At 37.3% G+C, this 21,172-nt stretch overlaps 11 protein-coding genes across 11 annotated transcripts; 3 read left to right on the top strand and 8 right to left on the bottom strand.

Moving 5' to 3' along the window:
• Positions 1-207: 207 nt before the first annotated feature.
• SOMG_01086 (Schizosaccharomyces specific protein) lies at positions 208-1,071 on the bottom strand (the record flags this gene model as incomplete). The annotated part of the gene is made up of 1 exon (XM_056179879.1): positions 208-1,071. The coding sequence occupies one exon, from the start codon at positions 1,069-1,071 to the stop codon at positions 208-210; it is 864 nt and encodes a 287-aa protein (XP_056037251.1).
• Positions 1,072-1,642: 571 nt separating this feature from the next.
• On the bottom strand, positions 1,643-2,677 carry msd1 (microtubule-anchoring factor Msd1; the record flags this gene model as incomplete). Its single annotated transcript, XM_056179880.1, has 1 exon — positions 1,643-2,677. One exon carries the CDS (start codon positions 2,675-2,677, stop codon positions 1,643-1,645), a length of 1,035 nt encoding a protein of 344 aa, XP_056037252.1.
• A 149-nt stretch (positions 2,678-2,826) lies between these two features.
• On the bottom strand, positions 2,827-5,341 carry gpi14 (pig-M, glycosylphosphatidylinositol-mannosyltransferase I complex subunit pig-M; the record flags this gene model as incomplete). Its single annotated transcript, XM_056179881.1, has 2 exons — positions 2,827-3,060; positions 3,101-5,341. The coding sequence occupies 2 exons, from the start codon at positions 5,339-5,341 to the stop codon at positions 2,827-2,829; spliced, it is 2,475 nt and encodes an 824-aa protein (XP_056037245.1).
• A 597-nt stretch (positions 5,342-5,938) lies between these two features.
• Positions 5,939-6,442, bottom strand: atp16 (F1-FO ATP synthase delta subunit; the record flags this gene model as incomplete). The annotated part of the gene is made up of 1 exon (XM_056179882.1): positions 5,939-6,442. The coding sequence occupies one exon, from the start codon at positions 6,440-6,442 to the stop codon at positions 5,939-5,941; it is 504 nt and encodes a 167-aa protein (XP_056037246.1).
• Positions 6,443-7,942: 1,500 nt separating this feature from the next.
• vts1 (Smaug family RNA-binding protein Vts1) lies at positions 7,943-10,117 on the top strand (the record flags this gene model as incomplete). The annotated part of the gene is made up of 1 exon (XM_056179883.1): positions 7,943-10,117. The coding sequence occupies one exon, from the start codon at positions 7,943-7,945 to the stop codon at positions 10,115-10,117; it is 2,175 nt and encodes a 724-aa protein (XP_056034895.1).
• A 208-nt stretch (positions 10,118-10,325) lies between these two features.
• On the bottom strand, positions 10,326-11,903 carry cwf24 (ubiquitin-protein ligase E3/GCN5-related N acetyltransferase fusion protein; the record flags this gene model as incomplete). The annotated part of the gene is made up of 1 exon (XM_056179884.1): positions 10,326-11,903. The coding sequence occupies one exon, from the start codon at positions 11,901-11,903 to the stop codon at positions 10,326-10,328; it is 1,578 nt and encodes a 525-aa protein (XP_056034894.1).
• Positions 11,904-12,417: 514 nt separating this feature from the next.
• On the bottom strand, positions 12,418-15,054 carry cwf22 (splicing factor Cwf22; the record flags this gene model as incomplete). The annotated part of the gene is made up of 1 exon (XM_056179885.1): positions 12,418-15,054. One exon carries the CDS (start codon positions 15,052-15,054, stop codon positions 12,418-12,420), a length of 2,637 nt encoding a protein of 878 aa, XP_056034896.1.
• A 283-nt stretch (positions 15,055-15,337) lies between these two features.
• On the bottom strand, positions 15,338-16,320 carry pho2 (4-phosphoerythronate phosphastase/2-phosphoglycolate phophatase; the record flags this gene model as incomplete). The annotated part of the gene is made up of 3 exons (XM_056179886.1): positions 15,338-16,086; positions 16,130-16,198; positions 16,242-16,320. 3 exons carry the CDS (start codon positions 16,318-16,320, stop codon positions 15,338-15,340), a joined length of 897 nt encoding a protein of 298 aa, XP_056035453.1.
• Positions 16,321-16,941: 621 nt separating this feature from the next.
• Positions 16,942-18,957, bottom strand: taf51 (transcription factor TFIID complex subunit Taf5-like; the record flags this gene model as incomplete). Its single annotated transcript, XM_056179887.1, has 3 exons — positions 16,942-17,397; positions 17,448-17,767; positions 17,808-18,957. 3 exons carry the CDS (start codon positions 18,955-18,957, stop codon positions 16,942-16,944), a joined length of 1,926 nt encoding a protein of 641 aa, XP_056034898.1.
• A 541-nt stretch (positions 18,958-19,498) lies between these two features.
• SOMG_01095 (activating signal cointegrator 1 complex subunit, ASCC1-like protein) lies at positions 19,499-20,137 on the top strand (the record flags this gene model as incomplete). The annotated part of the gene is made up of 1 exon (XM_056179888.1): positions 19,499-20,137. One exon carries the CDS (start codon positions 19,499-19,501, stop codon positions 20,135-20,137), a length of 639 nt encoding a protein of 212 aa, XP_056034897.1.
• Positions 20,138-20,379: 242 nt separating this feature from the next.
• SOMG_01096 (uncharacterized protein) lies at positions 20,380-20,893 on the top strand (the record flags this gene model as incomplete). Its single annotated transcript, XM_056179889.1, has 3 exons — positions 20,380-20,398; positions 20,442-20,513; positions 20,562-20,893. 3 exons carry the CDS (start codon positions 20,380-20,382, stop codon positions 20,891-20,893), a joined length of 423 nt encoding a protein of 140 aa, XP_056034900.1.
• Between the last annotated feature and the right edge of the window lie 279 nt (positions 20,894-21,172).

Consider the following 21,172-nt stretch of genomic DNA (forward strand, 5'->3'; position numbering starts at 1 on the left):
AATAGAAATGAAAGCAAACATTTATTATTTCGTTGTATATAAAACATTGGTTGAAATCTCGGTTTTAAAAATTAACTTTATGCAGAATTAGTATAAATCAGATGAGCGTTCATGAGTATCTGGTCCAAATCAATCGCAATTGAGAAATATTACAATATAAGATCATTAATCTATTATAATTCTCATGGGCAGCAAAGAAGAGGATATTTACCAAAGCGTATCATATCTGGGAGTGCTGGAAGAGGAACCAGCTTGGCCAACCGCTACGAAAGAAGAGGGAGAAAACCTGTTCGGACTAGCTACTTTTGATCGTTTCATATTCATTTCTAGTTCGTTTCTGTGGGATGCTAATTTTTTTCGCTGTTCAAGATCAGCGATTTCCTGCAGTTCTCTAAATTTTTCTTTCCGCTGTTGATTTTGGCGCTGCTTTTTCGTTTGAGGTATTGAAGAAGACACTGATTTTCTTCCATTTTTAGATTTAGAAACGATTTGGAAACCATCATCGGAATCATCATCGTTATTCCTCGAGTCCGAAGAGGGAGTCTGCATCACCTTTACAGTCTCTTTCAATTTTAAAGAAGCTGGTGTACTGGAACGCGAATAACCAATATTTTCGGGCTCTTCATTTTGTTTTTCCGACTTCGTTGAAGCTACCGGACTAGAGCTAATGTTCTGCTCATGCTGAAGATCATCCTTTTTCGAGACATTCTCTTTTCCTTTAGCATTTTGTTGCTTGCGTGGTGGGTTAGAGATCGTGTCTTCTTTCTTCTCACTAACATAAGCAGCTTTGCTTGGCTTTTCAGATTCCGCTTTCACAGTTTCTGAGGACAAACTGGTAGGCTTTCCTAGAGCAACCTTCTTTTGACTTTCGTCAGCCTTTACAAACTCTTCTTCTTTCGAAGTGGCCTTAGAGGACTTCTTTTTCTTTTTGTTAACTTTTAAATTTCTACGGGACTTCAATTCACTCTTTCCATTCGATGGTTTTTTAGATTTCTCAGTAATCTTTTGATAAAGGTAATAAGAACCTCCTAATAAAATTCCCCATTGAATGAAAGCTGCAGTATAGCCCATTGCTTTTTGTTATAATTCCAATTAGTGGAGTTGATGTTGGAAAAGTGCCGTGCTCTTGGTAGGTGGGTTGGATGGGGAATGGTCCTACCTGAGTCAATCACAAACAATCAGAAATTTCCCAGAAAATCTTTTGAGAAACCAGGAAATGTTAAATACTATAAAAAAAGTTTGTTTGAACATAATACCTTTACTTCCTTTTAAACTTGGAATGAAGGTCGCGTACCTCATGTAGACAATCATTCATGCTTTAGGTGGCTCTAATATATCCTTATTTTAATTCTTCTGAAGATGTTTATAACCGTACTGCGTACGAAAGAAGTCTACCTACCATTATTGAAACGTTAAACATGAATGACGGCGAATATCAAAACTGCTTCCTTTCCGTGAGTTCATCAAACCGCAAAAATCATTCGTTGAAAATAAGAATAATATAAATATAAATATGAATATACATATACATATCAAAGCAACAGCTAGGGGATTCTTGGAAGTACAGCAATGATCTTGATATGGTCCATACATGTTACCAAACTTTGGAATAGTCGTTATTTATAAATCGTGAATTAGTCCTTCATCCAAATAAACCGGCGTCCTGTCCTCTGTTTATGGGTTGCTTGTAATCCAGTTGGTCAGAAATAAGTGCATAACCATGGGTCAAGCCATCGATTAGTTTCTTGTTTTCTTCCTCAAGCTTTCTAGTATACTTCAAAGAACTCTCCAATTCATCCGTTAATGATTCCAGATCCTCTACGGACACGTATCTTTTCTGATTTAACAGTTCTTTAACAAGACGAATCTGATTTTGCAATCTTGCATCCAAAACAACCGCATTTTGTTCAAAGCATTTTATAAGCGAATCCGGGTATGATTTATAAAGGGGACGAAGCAAAGCTTCTAACGACGAAACTGTATCATTCAAACACCTTTGGAGCTTCTGATTTTGGTTCTTAATATTCTGGAAAAACAAGGAACTTCCTTCATAGTCTTCATGTTTTGAAACTTTTTGTAGCTCACTTTCTTCATTGTCATATGTCACTGGTAAAATAGGAGCGTTTACATGCGATTTTTGTGGTTCCTTTATAATCAAAGAACAATACGAGTTATTTCCTTTCCGTCGCTTTATTGAATCATAGTTTCCTCGCAATGATTCCATCTGCTGTTCACGTTTCTTGAGTGACATTGACAGTTCTGCTTTCATAGCGGCTTCTATCTGGCTCTTTTTGTCCAAGGAATTCATAGTATGTTTATTTTCTTTTTTTAAAAATTTGTTCTCCTTTTCCAACATATTAATTCTATCCTCTTGGACCTGTCTCTCCTTTAAACTTTGTTCCAAGTTTCGTTGCAATTGTTTTGATGATTCCAGATTCTTTCTAAATTCAATAGAATCAGTTTGAATCCTTTCTAACAACTTTTCTTTTTCTTCAACATCAACTTCGTTTCTTCTCAGTAATTGATACAAAACGTTCACAACCCGACATTTGTCTTTAACATCGTCTGAAAACCGTACTTTCTCGTTTTGCAGAATCCCATTGTCTTTTAGTTTATAATTAACATATTGAATTGATTCCTTTAAATTCGTGGAATCGCAAAATACATTAGTAGCCATTTCTTGTATGAAAGCGTCGTTTACATTGCATAAAAATATGAGAACGAAATATCGCTCCAACAATACAGCAAAAGAAGAGACAAGCCCTCGACCTGAGAGAATGATATAAAATAGGGTTTCATTATAAACTATTAAACTGTCATGAATTCTTATAAACATTCTAGTATCGTTTTCAGGATGTAAACATTCGCTGCGAAAAAGAATAAACCAGATAGCCATAATTCAATAAATACAGAGTTTCCAAGCATTTCTAGACGATACGCATTTAAAAGCCACATCGCCTGACTAGCTATCCACAGAATTAGGCAAACCAACCCTTTTTTGCTGATAAGTTTTGAATTTGGCAAAATTAAGGGCAGAAATATTAGATACCAGAGGAAATACTAAAAAATTGTTAGCCAAAAAAATAACAGTAGAACTTACTTGACTCGTGCAAACTTTGTTGAATGTTACAAAAGCAAATGTCTGTGCGAAAAGTGTACCAGCAAGAGTTTGTTTGGAATATACAGCAGCAATCAAAACACAAAGTAAAATTTGTGGAAAAAATGCAAGGAATGAAGAGAGTTTCTGCTTAGAGGCTGACTCAAAATAAAGACTCAAATGATGAGCTGAAAAGTTATGCCTATGATCTGTTCGTCCAAGATGATATATATATGTGTGCTCTAGAAAAGGCCTTCCATAAATGATATACATGAAAAGATTACACAAAGTGAAGGCTAAAAGGGACCCAATTAATACCTTGAACTGGTTGACAGAAAAAGAACCGGCAACTCTTTTCAACAGTGGTCCTTGCTTCCATGGGTTTGCATAGTAAAATAAAAATGCGATTCCATAAATAAATGGATAAATTTTAAAATGTACCGAAAAGCCAAGTAAGAACCCTGCTAACCACACACGTTTTCGTTCTAAGAGTAAGATGAGTGCAACACTTAAGACTCCTAAAATTGCTTCACAGTTTCCTCTTGTACTAATTACAGCGACAAGTGGATTTAGTATCCAAAAGGAAACATATAGCAGTGATTTACCTAAAGACAGTTTACGATTCAGAATTTTAATAATAATCCAACCAGCCAGTATGTCACAAAGGGAAAACATATACTTTCCCCAAGATGGAAACCCATATTGAGTTGGCAACAAGATAATAGCCAAAAGAGGAGTATATCGATATGTATCCCGCATATAAGGTGACTCACCCAGAGAAACATACCTTGCTGCATCAGTGAAGACAAAATAGTCAACATCGGTGTATTTGAGTGTAGATTTACTATCATGCCAATTTCCATAATTGATAAGAATAACCCGTATGATGAAACCAACTATCAGAAGACAAGTCGACTTAGATGGACAGTAAGCATGGAAGTAATAGGATACAGAAAATCGTTGGAAAATAATATCCTTTAAAAATCTTATATTCTGATGCCGGCGAACACTTGATGGCAGAGAGAAAATGTAATAAAACAGGGCTTCTTTCACCTCCGGTGTTAAAGCATCTACAGTGCTTACTTTAGAAGAAGAAGAAAGTGTTTCTTGAGACGTTTGAGAAGGAGATGAACGTAGAAGCGCACATTGGTGGGCAATGGAATATAAGTGTTTTCTGTCATCTTCTGTAATGTCTGCTTTCGACCATTCAAGAAGAGAATCGAGAATTCCCCTTGCAAAAAAAGATGAAGCGTTTTTATGGTCAAAACTTTTCATAGAAGTTACTCCTTTCATTAACTTCGCTTCTGTTTCAGGTGATATATGGGAATTCTTTAGATCATTGTCTATTGCTTTCGGATTCGTCTCCCTAACATATATGCTGATATTTTCCTTTACTGATTTCCCATGTAGGAATTTCAATAGCCAAGAGCATAAAAAAGACAATCGCAGTTGTAGAAAGGGCTCCAAATGAATAGAAGCAGCGTATTCATAATCGAGAGAAAATTCTTGACAAATGTTTTTTGTACTTTCAAATAAAGCATGGCGGGAATTTATAACAAGTTTCTCTTCATCATTTTGCTTCAAGATATCAGAAATTTCAAACGCAGTAACGCTACACAACCCTTGAAGCAAATTCAATGAAAAGCTAGCCAGAGGAAAGTAGTTGGATTTCAGAAAAGGGGAGGATATAAGTACGGACTTTGATTTTTGCATCTGCACAAACACAGCATAAATTGAACATAAGGTTATGCATTTGAGTGCAGCAAACTTGGGCGCGGTAATACGGAAACAAAGAAGGAAACCAAGTAAAGAGCACAGGAAAAATACAATACTTCCCCAAGGCAGAATTAAAGGATTATATGCGGAAGCACATACAGCAGTACATGCCAATCCAATAGTCAAGTAAACAAGCCGTGTAGTGGAAACATATTTTTGTGGAGTATAATAATTCTTCCGTTTTATAAAAACGTAGACAGACGAAGTAATTAATAAGTGTCCAAACTGACTAAAATATTCTTCCACTGGCACCTGAGCAATCGTAAATAGTATTTTTCGAGGTACGATTGATATCAATTTCAAATGAAGGAAAAAGGAAATTATAGCCGAGTAGTAGAAAGAAAGGCACAAACATGTGAACCATTGTTGCCTCCATTTCTTGAACAACCAGCTTGGTCGAAGCACAAGCGCGATTCCAAGTAGAGGAAACAAATAATAATAAACAAAGAACTTTAGATATGTTTCCATTCAATTTTACGATAATAGGTCTCAGGACAATAGGCCATTGATATATGCCCTTGTAAACAAATACTATGGATGATCTAGCAAGTTTGTTTTGGCTTAATAAGGAATAATATTCAGTTAGCTCAGTATCAACGATTAGGAAACTATGCTATAACCCGTTATAATATGAACACTGTATTAAAGTGCTAAGATCCCAGTTTGGTAGAATTACAATTTTTTGATGAAGGACGGTTGAATTCTGCTTTCGTTTGCTTTGTGATTGAGTAAAAAATGATACGAATAAGAGAAAAATAATACTATTAAGCAAAAACAAGAATACTCTTCAAATGAAGATTCACATCCAAGAATACTTGAACGCCTTTGCTTAAGTGAAAAACCTAAGTGTTAATATATTATTCATAGACTATAAGTCATAATCGATGAGAAGGGAGCTTGTTAAAAAAAGTAAAAAGATAGAATAACGTTGTAAGCAATTACCCAAAGAAGAGAGTCTTCATAAAACCCTTAAAATCAAACGAATCGATTATATCGGCCTCTGTGCTTACATGTTTTCCCACAATAGCGATGACTTAGAAGAGAAGGTTATTCATAGACAAGAGTTTATTTTAAAGCACCAGAAAGGGTTTCCAAAACTCCTACGCGAATCGAAGCTTCAGCAGCAACCTTTTCATCCGAGGAGGCAGCTTCAGCTCTGTACTTTTCGAGCAATTGAGCAACGACAGAAGATGAAAAGTCCTCCAACTTAAAAGCTTCGGGAGAAGTTACAGAAAGCTCATTCGAGGGTTGTTGGACAGCAAAACCACCAGAAACGAAGTATTTGGAAACAGCGTTGGATTCATCCGTGATCTGAATAACACCAGGACGTAAGCATTGAACCATGGGTACGTGATCTTTCAAAACACCCATCTCACCATCCTCAGTGGGAAGATCAACCTGAGTTACAGGTACTTTGTCAAAGACGGTACGGTAGGGCAAAGCCATCGAAAGAATCAACTTTTCATTTTTTTGAGCAGCTTGAGCATATCCACGACGAGGAATTGCTGCAAATTTAAAAATACCAGGAGAAAATGGAACCCGACGGAAAGCGTTCATAAAAGGTTGCATACTGAAGAGTGTTTGGTTGAAGGGAAGTTGTTTGACGGGCCCACCAACGACCGATGGTTCTACAACTAAAAAATGTACAGACGAAAGAACTCGAATTAGTTTCGTATTAATCTTTAGTTATTTTTTTTTTAAAAAATGGTATTTCTGAAAGCATCATGTGGATGGTAGAGCATTGGAACACGCATGGGTTTTGAAATTTTTGAGAATAGAATAGTATTATTTTATTGATTTGTTTTTCTCTTTAATGATAAAATTAGACTATCCAAGTAGTTTTTTTTTTTGGGTCGAAGACTCGAAATGAATCAGGAACTGGTAATGCACAGAAAAGCAGCTACTAGATTGAAAGTAATGGACACTTGTAAGAAACTTTGAGAGAAAATTTACACAAAGCATATCTTATCCTTTTTAATCGCCCTAGTCTTTAGTATTTCAACAATGACTATTCCATGCAGGGTATATCTCAATACCAGTAAGTTATTGAAGGAACTTTGAGGAACTGTGTCGCTAGAACAAACAGAAAAAGAAAGCTCTTCCTTACTAAAACACAATCAATTAATATTATTGTTATTTTTTTTTTTTTTTTTTTTTTTTTTAACATCGTTACGCATCATGTACTTGGAGATACGACAAATGCAACCATTATTAACGGCATGAAAGCTGGAGCCTTTTTGGTCATCGCCAGTGACTCAATTTATAGAAAATACGAGGTAATGACAGAGGCGTTATTTTGTCTTTCTCGTTCAAACTTCACATTCAGGCATCTATTATGAGCCTATAAAGTCTGCTTAAGGAGGATCGCATAAATCTTCCACAGCAGATATTCAGTCTCAAACAAAATATACCGTGGAAATGAACAAAAAAAGTACAAAAGGAATGATTAATTCCGTTTAATTCACGAAATGCGAATCGGTCAAATCATATTAATCCAGGATCAGGCTCTTCGTTGCGTATCTTTTCTCATAAAGTAAGAATGCTTTTTTCTAATGAACCAAATGAACTCTTATGTGTTAGTAGAAAGTTGTATGAAATGCTTGACTTTCCTGTCATTTCAGTTCTTCCAAAAGAGATCAATTTATTTACAAAGATACAAAATGATAAATTGTTATTGTACAATATAAACAGTAAAAGAAAAGAAGAAAATACCTAAATTTCTTGCATTTGATTCCATTAAATTGGAAAAACTGGCTTACATATCGCTAAACCGACTGCAGAGTGGTGAATGCCTACCGGTCCGACTTCCTCCCTCTGCCAACTGGTATAGTCGCTAGAAGTAAAATTTCAATATTTGACGCTGGTCGTTTGTATTACTCTTTCAGCACGTTCTTTTTTCGTCAATCTTTTCTACCGGGAAGGTTCACTATCGAGTTTCGTTGGGTGCAAGGAAGGAATTTAGCATTGAGAGATTCGGGGTTTGACGGAAGGCCTACGAATAGCTTTGCTTGGTTTCCATTATTTTCCTTTTTCAATTTCCAAATTCAGCTGAATAATATTTCGAGTTAAATGGAAGCTTTCAAACGAGGACAAGAAGCTGGTGTCAATGTTCTTGATGGACCGTTACACACCAAGCTTTCTAACGTGAATTCTAGTGTCTGCTCGGGAGATATGGCTGACTCTTCGCTCATATCTACTGTCAATGTCTTGGACGCCTACGACTTGTCTGATAGCTCACCGACGATTCAGTCACCAAGTACCTCGACCCCGTTAAAGCTCTCAGATGATTCCATTTATGATAAACAAAGGCTTCCAGATAATGTGAGCATCGGTGATGCTCATACAGATAAGGAGAAGCATAAAAATGATAGTCGTCAAGAACACTCACCAGTTGAAGATCATCAAAACTTTTCTTCCGAGTTGCAAAATATTAATCAATGGTTCCAATGTCTTTCCATGTCTGACCGCGAACAAGTTCTTAAACAGCTCTTACAAAGCTATCCCGCTAAAGACGCCGCTAGGTTATTTTCTCATTCCCTTTCTTCATCTCCGTCTCGTAAGTCGTTGTCGAACAATTTGTCGGTTGGTTCGTCTTCATCTTCTCCTTCTTCCGTTGATGTGGAGGCTCCTTTATTGTCGGATTCTCTTTCCTCATTAACAGCAACTTCAAAAACCCCAATGAAGCAACCTTCGGCATCTTTGAACCATATCCAAACCAACTCTTTTTCTAACAAACAACATGCTTTATCCACCGCTCTTTCATCCGCATCTCCTCTAGCTGTTAGAAATCCACCAGCTTCTTCTAATTACTTCGCGCAGGATCGCGATCTGTTAACAAAAAACCGTCTTTCAAAAGCAATTGCATATTCTTCCATTAATCCTTCTGCTTCTCCTATTTCGACAAGTCCTAAAAGCAATCATAATGCCATTGCTAACAATGGAACTCCTAAATCATATTCTTTAACCAATAACGCTTTTCATAAGCAAGCCAATTCTGAATTGTTTTCAAGTGCATCAAAAAAGACACCTTTCGCACCTAATGGAACTCCTTCAAAACCTTCGTCATCCTTCTTTGAAACTCCAAACGCCAATATTTGGGATTCTCATGATCGATCTGCTTTCTCGGCTCCCCCTGCTCCTTTTTTTCCATTCGGCGTTTCACCACATCTAAATGAAGAATTATCTCCTCGTGGACGTTGGCAGAATTTCACGTATTCTCCGCCTCCTCCTCCCCCTCCTCCAGATCTTCTTACTGCGAATTCAAATCAACGTTCCATCCCCGAAAAATCCCATCTTTTGTACCGTTCCAACCAGATAGGACCACGTTCTCGATTGGAAACACGTCCGTCTGGTGCTGATGGAAAACCTTTGCTTTCCTCTTCCTTACGTTTTTCTCACGTTCCTGGTGCTTCTGAAACATCTTCTCGCAGTAGCACTCGACTGGAGAATCCTAACGCGCAACCAAGTACCCCCTTAAGTAAACAAACCTATGTCAATGATCTTCCCCATACGATAACACCTGTCCCTTTCACTTCATTGTCATATAATCCGGGTGCTGAAAGTGAGCGTTCGTATAGGAAAAATGGGTTTTGGCTGAATAATTGGAACTCTCCTGCTTTTATGCATTCTCCACTTCTCCAAGATGCTAATAACCCTTACGCACAGTTAACGCCGTCTGCAAATTCTACATATTCTGCTAATTTGAATAATTCAAACTTTTCAACGCCTGTGGGGATGCATATGTGTCATATGCCTTACGCATACTCTTCTTATAATGATCCTGAAGCTGGTGATGCTGTGCATGGAGCATCACAAAACTATACCAGTTATGTTAAAACGCCAAAAACTTCCCTCAAAACCAGGAAATCTATGTCTAATTTAAAGAGTACCGAAAAACAATATACTAATGAACTTCCACAGGATATTCCGAGCTGGCTCAGAAGTCTCCGTTTACATAAATACACTAATAATTTGAAAGACACCGATTGGAATGGTTTGGTATCTTTAACAGACGAAAACCTACAAAGCAGAGGAATTCATGCTTTAGGTGCAAGGAGAAAGCTATTGAAAAGCTTTCAAGACGTTGCTCCGTTAGTTGGCGCAAAACCGGCATTAGAAAATTCCGATATTGAAGGTGTTGACAATCAGAAAAATGATAGTTTCAACTCGGTAAATCAGGACGAAGAAGATAAACGATTTGGTGATCATGATTCTCGATCCTCTGAGTGTGCTAACGATAGCTGATGCTCGTTTACTCATTCTTTTTATTTTAAAGAGAGTGGGTATAGATTTAAAGTAAATGAAATTTTTTTAATGACAATTTGATAGCAGTTTTTGTATGTATCAACTAACCAAAGGATATGTAACATATTCATGGAAAAAAGAGCACATGTCGAAAGTCTTTAGAGTATTCATACAATCTGTATTATTTAGTCATACTAAGTTAATATGTTTAACTGTCTAGGTCGCGTCTCATAAGAAAGGCATCAGAATCACCGTCAGCAAATCGCTTATAAAGCTTTGGTACACGCTCAATTATCTTGAAACCACGCCGAGTATACCAATCAACACTATCTTCATTAGAACATCGAACGTGTAAAGTAATTGCGTCCAAAGCTAATCTGTGGGCTGAACGATTTGCAAAATCCAAAAGTAACGAACCAATTCCTAAATTTCTGTAAGGGGCTAGAACTGAAAATGTAGCTATGTAAAGTAATTCGTCTCTATTTTTAACGCAACTCAGGCCTCCTACAACTTTGTTTTCAAAGAGAGCCACGCGTGAAAGTTCATTGTCTTTTAGGATGTTCTTATAGAATGTTTCGCTATAATTTGTATTCAAAACAACTTGATTCAGCCGTTTAAATGAGTTAATGTTTTCATTCGTTAACTCAACGAGTGAATACCTTGAAATTGGTTTATTAGAAGCTACGGAATCAACAGTAGTATCTGAAGAATCTGGTTGTCCAATTTCTTTATCCTGTTTTTCCTGTGGTAAAATATCATCACTAACCAAGTTTTCCTTTGAAATCGGTTGGAACCTATTAACCTCCTTCGGTTGGATGCCATGGGTTTCTTCCTGTTTTCTTTTCTTCAAAAGTAAGTTCATTTGTTTATCAATGGAAAACAATCCCTTGGTATCTGCACCGCATTGTACACAAGTAGGAGTCTTTCTGTAGCGTTCTACGGCACAATTTTCACAAAAGTGATGCTTGCAAACCGTTACAATCGGGTCTTTGTAGTCCTTTTTGCAAATCAAACAAACAAATGGGATTTCCTCTTCTTTTTCGTTTTTTGGAACGCCGTCCACATTTTTTATACCCTTACGGAATTTGGATTGTGCTTCATTCCATTCTTGATCTAATTGCCAGCCAGCTTTGTAGTCTTCTCTCATGTGCAGAAACTTACAAGTATCACCATAACCGCAAAACCCTGTCAACTTGTAGTCTTTACAGACGTCTGGTTGATAATCTATCACTGTAATCGTACGGATTGCAGCCGACGATGGCGACGGACGGACTGGTCCAGTCTGTGCTTTCTTGCTTATCGGTTCCTTTTTAGGTAAAAATTTTGAATAGTCGTTTTGCGATTGAAACAAGTCTGATGACAATGTACATTGCTTCTTAAAATGAGCACTCTCTTCATCATTTGAAGATTCGTTTGGGATGATAACTGTGGATGTGTTCATCTCATCGCCATGCACATTCAAGTTGGCAGAGTATTCTACGTTTATGTCTTTTGATATAGAAGAATTTTGATCTTCCTTCTTCTTGTAATGATCCGAAGATGCATCAGGAACCATTCGGGCTTGCTTTTTTTGCTGGGATAGTAAGTAGTCCCTCGTAGATCGAATGTCGTCCACTTCGTCCTCATCTTCATCTGAATGATCTGATTTATTTAGAGTATTTGATTCAACATTTGGCTTTTTTCGCTTCAAACCTTCTCTGTCCCGACCTTTCCTCTTTTGTTGAAATATGGGAACAACCCCATTGTTCTGTTTAGTCTGTTCTTTATAATTATCGCTTTCCACCATTGTGTATGGACTCAGTATTTTTGTTTATACTACAGTCAAAAAATACTGAATAGAAGAATCAAATTTCCAAAGTTCACCGTTACGTGTATCTTCCTCAATCTAAGTTCTCTGCTGGGTTCTTAATAATTGCTGTTGAGGAATAAAAAAAACTAAAAGCTCATAATTTATTCAAAATAAATGCTCCTTTTTCCTAATTAGTGGAGTTTATTGATACAAAAATGTAAATGGTTTTAGTTAAGTTTTAATGGTGCTTTGAGTCTATGATTATATGGTGGCCAAAATACTGCCAAGTAAGAACTAATCCCTTTTGGTTGATTCTATCCATTTCTTTTTGTTTTTCTCTCTTTCATATGGTTAAGCTTGTACAGAGAGACCAATTGAAGATGAAATACATCTGAGAATTCAATGCAACTTTATGCTGAGTATCAAAAGGTTTTTCAAAATTATATTGAAATTACTTTCTATATAATACAATTAAAGTGCTTTCATTATTTACATAGACTTTTTTTTTCCATTAGTGCCTGCTATCATCAACTGAATGCTGTAACCAAGGGGCTTCTAATTGACCATTACCGTTCTTCACAGGTCTTTCCATGGGGCGATTTCTGCTATTCCTTTCATTTTGGATCTCATAGGTCTTCATTTTTCTCAAGGTGAATGGCGACGGTGATCTACTTTTCTCACTTGTTTCTCCGTAATACCTTTGATTGTAATTTGAATCTCTGGCCCGTTTCGTTCTTCGATAAGGAGAAGGCGAAAATGGACGGTTCCGTCTATACGTTGGAGGCGAAGGGGAATAAGAAAGAGATCGCGAACGATATCTGCGACGTGAAGCATGTCTGTCTCTGCGAGGAGAAATCGAACGAGAATAAGACCTTCCTCTGCTCGGTGAACGCGAGTAACTTCTTTCACTGATCGATCTAGAGAGCGATCTCCTAGGAGCACGTCCTCTGTAGCGATCAGATGGACGATATGTTGACTTACTTGGCCTCCTTCTCGTAGGTGTTTGGGAACGCGATCTCTCTCGTCTAGAATCGTACGAAGATGATCGGCTTGATGATATGGACTTGGATCCTCCGTAACTGGAATACGACGACCTCGAGTAAGAACGATTTCTGTCTGAATAAGGATATCCGCTTCTTCCACGCTCGATGTCATCTCTTGAAATTCGCGATCTACCAGGACTTACCTCGGCAACAGAAGGAGAATATGAACGCCCTCTAGATCTTGGTGGACTAACAGAACGAGAAGAAGATCTGCTACGAGAATAATCCGATGAATACGGCGAGCGAGAACGTGAATATGAAGATTTAGATGTATAGCTTTCCGCATCAGATGCGTCATCGGCTTTCGGAGCGGGCATCGTCAACAGGTACTCCCTCATTTCTTCAGTTAAAGCTCCCAAACCAATAGAAGTGAAATAATTAATGGAAAACCGAACATTGCGAGCTTCATCCGTAGGAAATACACCATGCAGATAAGGTACTAACTCTGGATCGTGGAATCTACTTATCAATGTTTTTAAACCAATTGCTTCCAAAAGTTCTTGAAACAAAATTTTTAGAAAAATACGTGATGACGCGGTTGTATCATCTTCAGTTAATCGAACGCTCTCAAACACAGACCATGGAATGGCATTGGTGCTCAGAAGATTTCCAAAAAACAAAGCGATATTCCGCAACCGGTTCGTCTCATATCTGTGGATGGTAGTGTAATAATTTTTAAATGTTTGCTCAAAAGTTGTGCGCCATGTTCGATTGAGCTTGCAAAAACGCTCACCAATCAAACCATAAAATTTTTCATAAGTTCTCTCTTGACTATTGCATTCAATAATCATGTTGCACATCTCTATTTCCTGACCTTCCGGTAACTGTACCTTTAATAGCTTATGGCAACATTCCTCAAAGTCGACAGATGACATAATTGTAAGATAAATGGATTTTCTTAAATTAACGATATCCGTATTCGTTTGGTCAACAATCTTAGGTTGCACCTGTCCAGCAGGTTCATCTTCCTCAGATTCCTCACTACCTTCTTCGGATTCTTCGTCGCTTCCTTCTTCTTCTTCGGATTCTTCATCTTCTCCTAAAATTTCACGTTTTATGAAACCATATCTTGACTCATTTTCTTCAAAATCTTGATCAAAACGAAAGACTCCCAAGGATTCCTGTACATCCAATTCATCATCCAAACTAATAAAATGGGTGATCTGATCCTCTTCTTCAACTAAATCAAGCTGACTGGGTATAGTGGGATTATCTTTAAATTTATCTTTCCTTGCTTGGAATAATACTTCAATAATAAATTGAACACGTGGTTCAAGTCGATTCTCGTGCAATATTGTGCGAAGCCTTTCAAATATGCCATTGAAAGCCCTAGATGAGATATCAGAAAGGTAAGCACCGACTTCTCGAAGAAATCCTGATGCAATTTCTATAGAATCGCCAGTGGGTCTTTCCAAAAGAACAGCAAGGATCTGTAAGCCAACAATTTCGTGGGCTATCTTGTGATTAATCAAATGGGCAATAAAGTTCGTTGAACTCAGGCACATAGTTTTATCATTTCTGCGAAATGATTTTCGAAATTGAACAATAAGGCGCGTCAACAGTAGCTCTCCGACTTGCGGGAGTTTTGTATTAATTACGGCCGTCATTGCAGCATAGACTGGAGTAAAGGGGAGCGAAGCAGCCTGTGCTTTCATAATACTTCGGCAATACAAAGCGCGTCCTCTGATTAGATTTACTTGAAATAAATCGGGAATGATTTCTTTGATATTCGATTTATTCACTTTGTTAACAAGTCCATTAATTGATTTTTTCAGTCCCTCCCATTGTAACCTTTGGTATTCTTGTGAATTTTTATCAGTAATTTGAGCTTGAAGAGCTCTTAATTTTGCAGGAGGAACATAAGTTCCACCTGTACGGGTATTCATCATTTTTTGAAGAGCTACCTTTGGATCCACTTCTAACTTAGCGGTTTGGCGGCCCTCAAAATCCCGCTGAGCATCTGTTCGTCTTGGTATGTAATGTCTGTCTTCCCAACTAAGATCCTTTTCTTCGTCGTTTCCATTATTATGATGGTTATTCCTTTCTCTAGGCGTTGCATCCGCCATCTCCTTGTGATCTTCAAACTTTTGCAATGTTTCTTGCATACTATTTCATTAAAATACCAACTTCAACTTTTTCTTCTTCTAATATGCACAAACTAACAAGAATACCATAGATGTTGTGAACTTCGTTTATTACCCGTCCATGAATACGCTACTTATCGTTATGTAATATCGTTATATATGCTTAGGCGAATACTTCGCGAATGAATAGTACATATTTAATAAACATAATATAGCTTAGAAATGGTTAGTAAAAAATAAAAAATGGTAAAATTTCAAAAAGAGATAACATTCTTTCATGACCAAACATCATAAATGAGTTCAGCTAAGCTACTTTAGCCAAATCACCAAGGGAATTAATATAATAATCAGGTACGACAGGAGCATCCTTCTCAAGAAATTCGTTCTCCTGGCTCACACCTGTGAGAACTAAAAGAGAGCCACCTAAACCGGAGTTCTTAGCAAATTGAATATCCGTGTTAAGGCGGTCACCAACGAAACAAGCTTTTTTGCGGTCAAAATTGACGCCTGCAACGATAGCCTCCATCATCTCATCATTGGGTTTTCCTAAGACTTTAGGAGTACGGCCAGTGGAGAAAATCAATGGGTAAGAAATGGAACCGGATCCTGGGAAAAAGGTACCATTCGTAGGGAATGTAGAATCTTGATTCGTCAAAAGGAAAGCACAGTTAGGATCTTGCAAATATTGGTAGGCCATGCAGTATTTAAGATAGGTGACATGTCTGTCCATGCCACACAAAACAGCACCGACAGAAGGATCGGGTCGGACGTTATTTAAATCGTCAGAGTTAACAGCGCGTCTTAAAGAAGCATCAGTACCACCAGTATGTTTAACACCAACACGGTCAAGTTCACTTTCAATGCCTCCTTCACCAAGGACGAATACCTTTTTGTCTTCAGGGAGCTTCAAAACCTTCTTTACATAAATGGCAGATGAATAAGCACTAGGATAAATTTCTTCTAGCTTTGCTTCAATTTCATGTGCATTGATTTTCTTCTTGTAATCTTCTCTAGACTTGGTAGAGTTGTTTGAAACAAAGAAAACGTGTTTGCCTATTACGAACGGTTATCATACAGTATTCAACATTCCTCATACCTGAAGAGCGCAATAGCTCCATGGTCTTCTTAACTCCTGGTAAGGGTTCGTTACCGTTCCAAAGAACGCCTGAAATTCTGTTAGTATTAAGCATGTACCATAGACAACGTACCATCGCAGTCAAACAAGAACACGTCGAATTTGTCTAGGAACTCTTGATATTGATCGGGCTTTTCAAGTTTAACAGCCATTTTTGAGGATATAGTATAACTGAAAGTGGTGGTGGTGATCAAAAAAATCCGAGACACGTAGCCAAGAAATATAAACGGTACCTGTGACATAAGCTTCAGGTCAGATACTAGAACTTATTACACCGCCCTAATAATTTCAGTTATGTCCCTGGATATTATAATCCAAAAGAATATATAGCAATGAACGGCATGCAGAGTATATTTGTATGCCAAAAAAGATGGTCTATCCATCATTCAGTAAAGATTTGCTAGGACACTGTAATTATGCGAATTGTCCCTATTATGACTTCAGGTCTGGGTAGTTCCTTCCTTGTTCTGGTAAAAACGACGACCAGTTAGTTAATCAAGGGCTTACTTCTCGCATATAAAGAACCATTGTCACATTTACTGAGGCTATTTATAACATAACTTTGTATCATGGAAGACTATTACCAATTCTTTCTAAAATCATCGAATTTCAAAGTCATATTTCTACATCGCGTTCTTATTGATATGGAATAATACATATTCATTAGAGGATGATTGGTTTTGTTTATTCTCAGGATAAATATAGTTTCATGAATTCCTATTATGTACACGTCTCAACCCTATTAATAAAAAAAAAAAGACAGAGATCACTAATTAGGTAGCACTCAACCCTAAGCAGTAATTCCTCTCAGTGAATTGTAAATCATAAACAATCGTTTCTTTCGTTTTAAAGTTGTACAATAAATTGTCTTCAGCAGATTCCGCTTTACTATTTAAGCCCTTAATATCCCAAACATTGACATCGGTATCAGCACCTCCAGTTGCCAGAGTCGTATTATCGTACGAAAATGCAAGGGAGTAGACTGGACTCTGATGTTTTTCAAACACTTGTAGTTTGCAGCCAGTACGTAAGTCCCATAAATGAACAAATCCGGTATCATCCGCAGATGCCATTAATAATCCATCGGGTGATAAGGCTATTGACGACACAGAGGAATTTTGTCCTGTGAAAACTCGTACAGTGTTACCGGTACGTATATCCCATAATCTACAAGTATGATCGCTTGATCCAGTAGCTATGTAGTTTGCATTTTCATGAAAGGAGAGACACTATAGTAAACAGTTAGCAAATACATTAGCATGAACAGAAAAATACATACATCGACATCGTTTTGATGACCGACGAAAACTCGGAGAGGGGCAGTGTGCTCGATACTCCACAAACGAACAGTCTGGTCATGAGAAGCACTAGCATAATAATAACCATACGGGGAAAAGCAAATGTCCCAGACAGGTGCATTATGTCCTGCGTATTTGACAAGAGTGGTTTGGGTGTCTTTGCTCCAAAGACGGTTAAACCCATCTTCTGAACATGAAAGAACATATTCATTATCTGGAGAAATACTAACGCCAAATACTGGTCTTGTATGTCCTATAAGTTTAATTGTATCCAGGGGTTCGTTTTGATTGCCCACTAAAGCTGTATGAAGTTAGCGCTATGTATATCAACTATGGCTTACCCTGAGGACCGAGATTATTTGACATGTGTAGTTGAACTGAGGAATCTGCATACGCTGTTGCAAACATGGAAGCATCAGGAGAAAATTTTGCACAGTTTAGAGACGAATAGGTATTATGCATAGTATACATGAAAACACTTGGTGGGGTGCCATCTTTTCCTAGTTGCAGCGAGTTACGCCGATTGTCTAAGGAAGAAACATACGCTTCAATGTCTTTTATGCGCAAAGAGGGTAAAGGTAGATCGGGTGGCACACTATCGATGTTTTCAGCAATACTCTTCTGTTCTTTCTCGAATAATTCTTCTAACGTTAATGACGGATGGGTAGTAGCAAGAAATGGCTTTTCCTGAAGACCTTTATCCCGTTCTTCTAGTACTGCTTTGATTTCGGGAAGTAGTTCTTCGGGTATTTTTCTCTTTCCAAGATAAATATTTTGCTTGTTGTAGTCAAACAACTGTTCTGAATGACCAGGAATTCCTTCGGGTTGCTCTTCAACAACTATGCTTTTCTGATCAGCATTTAGCTCAAGTATAGTTTGAGCGTCCGGTTTCGAAGGTTCATTTGTTTTCGCATATATTATTTTGATATCAATGTACTGATTTAAAAGGCGGATTATAATTCCACTTCCATTAGCTTCATTGTCAAAAAGAAACTGAACCAGCAAGTCAAAGGTTGCTTTCGTTAAATTAATTCTATATTTATTCTTTCTGTACAATTGGGAAATTTCGCTTTCGTCTGCATCGGAGTTTGTCTTCAGTTCATCAAGTAAACGAATGTCATGACCATGTAAAACTTCATGCTCTACACGAAAAGAGTCAAAAAAGAATGTTGCCATTTCTTTTTCTTTTTTTTGTAGTAAGTCTAGATAAGAATGGACAAACACTGGATAAAGTGTCTTTTGGAGTTTAGGCTTGTAGAGATCTAAAGTCCCATCGATCCAATCTCTGAGAAGAATGTATACCTGGATATAAGTTTCTGGTGCACCGATATTCCAATCTTGTTGCTCTTCCGGAATTGCACCTACACTAGAGATTTCCAACCTCAGCATTGCCTCTGTCCTAGAATACCCTTTTCTATACAGGTAATCGAGGACAATTTTATTCAAATCCGAGGTGGAATTATTAGAATTATACGAGCCAGGTTGTGCCATAGTGATCTATTATTATTTCCATACGAACAAGCCGGTATGTAAGTATTTCTCACTTTCTTCGTTCCTTAAACCTTTTTTCTTGTTTTAAGTCTCTCTTTCGCTCCCAAAAAAGATAAAAATTTAAATGAAATAGTAATTATAAACAGTTAACAGAAAAATTAAAACATTAACCCAAATATTCTGCTAACACCAACTTGGTGTTGTGGTAACTTGTTCAGGTTCTGACAGTATGCAGTCTGCACTTAGTGCTGTGTGCAAGAGCAATAAAGCTGATAAAAAATATTTTTCATTTTCTAGCTGAAGACTATGTAGATTACAGGATTCATTTTTTGGTAAAAGAATAAGAACTACTCTGAAAGCCGCTCGTAAATCAAATTGCTCAGTTGATGAAGTTTCGCAAGACTCGTATTTGCAACGAACTAGCCTTACTATGATCACTGATTAAATAGTATCTTTTCTTGTATTATTTTCAATACTTACTTAATTTTCAATTGTGCGTGAAATCGTGTTTTACAGTCGAGTGATCAAAAAGTTTGTATTAATGTTTAATTTTCGATATCCTAATCTCCTTTTCCTGGCTCTTCCGCTTCCTGAGTACTATCTCAAAGATTCGTATGAGACGTTTCGAAATTTCCTTGGAGACTCCTTTTTAAGCAAAGGCTATCGTGGGCCTCGAGTTTCCCATTTGACTATTGGAATGATCCCGGTAAAGTCAGAGGAGGATGTGCTTCGTTCTATAGACCACTTAAAGGATAACGCCCAGAATATTCAAAAAGCTTATGGAAACGAACTGCTAAAGATCGATTTACAGGGGACCTCTTATTTTGGTAAATCGCCTGAAGAAGCTCGCGTCTTGTATGCAGTACCTCAAGAGCAGCACGGAAGAGTTTGTGTTCAAAGATTTTGCGAATATCTTCGAGAATCCTTTGAAGATGTCGGCATTTTCAGTAAAGACAATCGTCCCTTAACATTACACTGCACATTGTTAAACTCAAGATATATGAAACGAGGAAAGAAGCGCTTAAAGCACTTTGATGCAAATCCACTGTTGGAAAGATTTGTACACTATCCTTGGGCACAAAACATTAGCTTATCAAGGCTGTGTATTATGAAGACTGGTGCCGTTGGTCCACCTGGAGACATGTATTATGAAGAGATTGATTCAATTCCATTGCATTGAAATTCCCTCTTGTTTGTTTTGTGTCTGTTTACCAGTCGAGTATGTGGTCAAGTCAAAGTAAACAAACAATCGAGGAAGCAATATAAAAGGTATGAATTTCCATCTAGATTTTACAAGATAAATACAAGTGTCTATAAAATTTTGCTCTCAAGTTGCTACAAAGGAGGCTGATAAGTATATTTATTTTGGAGGTGTTACATATTGCTTATTTAACGGTGGTATCTTTATGACCGATATTTCCAATGGAAAAATCATCTTGTGGTATGATTAATTTTCTGAGGTTTATTAACTAGATGTCCTTTAGCCAGCTCATTGTCAAGGCATATTATCAAGGAATCCGGGTTCAATGCTCCTGTAATGAAATCGAAGCATAAGCGTACGATTTGAATATATTTAATTTATTTTGTAAAAGCTAACATTATAGTTGCTTTAAAGGCTCATGAGGAGTATATACAGAAGCGGAACGCTCAAAGCCAGCAAAATGCTCTTCGGTCAAAACCTGTAGATGTAAAGTTAAGCAAGGATAATCGAAAACAATATCAAAAACCCGACTTTCAATTTTCTGCAAAAACAAAACAGCAGAATTGTCGGCCATCAGACTATTATCCTGCATATGGCATGAAGCAACCGGAATCTGCACTAGCCAATGGATATTCTAAACCGCAATCATCAAAGCAGATTAATGGTGTTTGGTATCCACCGTCATATTCGGTACCTCCCCACTATGGAATTACCTACCCATTGGCATATTATTAAATGGTCAGCAATTTTGAAAGTTTTCATCTAATACTGTTTCCTTTGTTTCAAAAATAATTTAAGCAACCTTGTCGTTTTTTCCTTTTTCTGTCATGTTAGCTTTTTATGGTCGTCAAACTGTGTAATAATTATCTTCATCACGATGCAATTGGTGCTTGCCAGATTTCAATTAATGTTCCTTTTACTTTACCCATAAAATACGGTTATAGTCTTTAGAATGCTTACAAATATTGGGCTTTCTGCTTTTCTGTTTTGTATACTGAATTTCGGACAGTACCA

This window comes from Schizosaccharomyces osmophilus, chromosome 1 (genome assembly GCF_027921745.1).
Source record: "Schizosaccharomyces osmophilus chromosome 1, complete sequence".
Taxonomy (NCBI): Eukaryota; Fungi; Ascomycota; class Schizosaccharomycetes; order Schizosaccharomycetales; family Schizosaccharomycetaceae; genus Schizosaccharomyces; species Schizosaccharomyces osmophilus.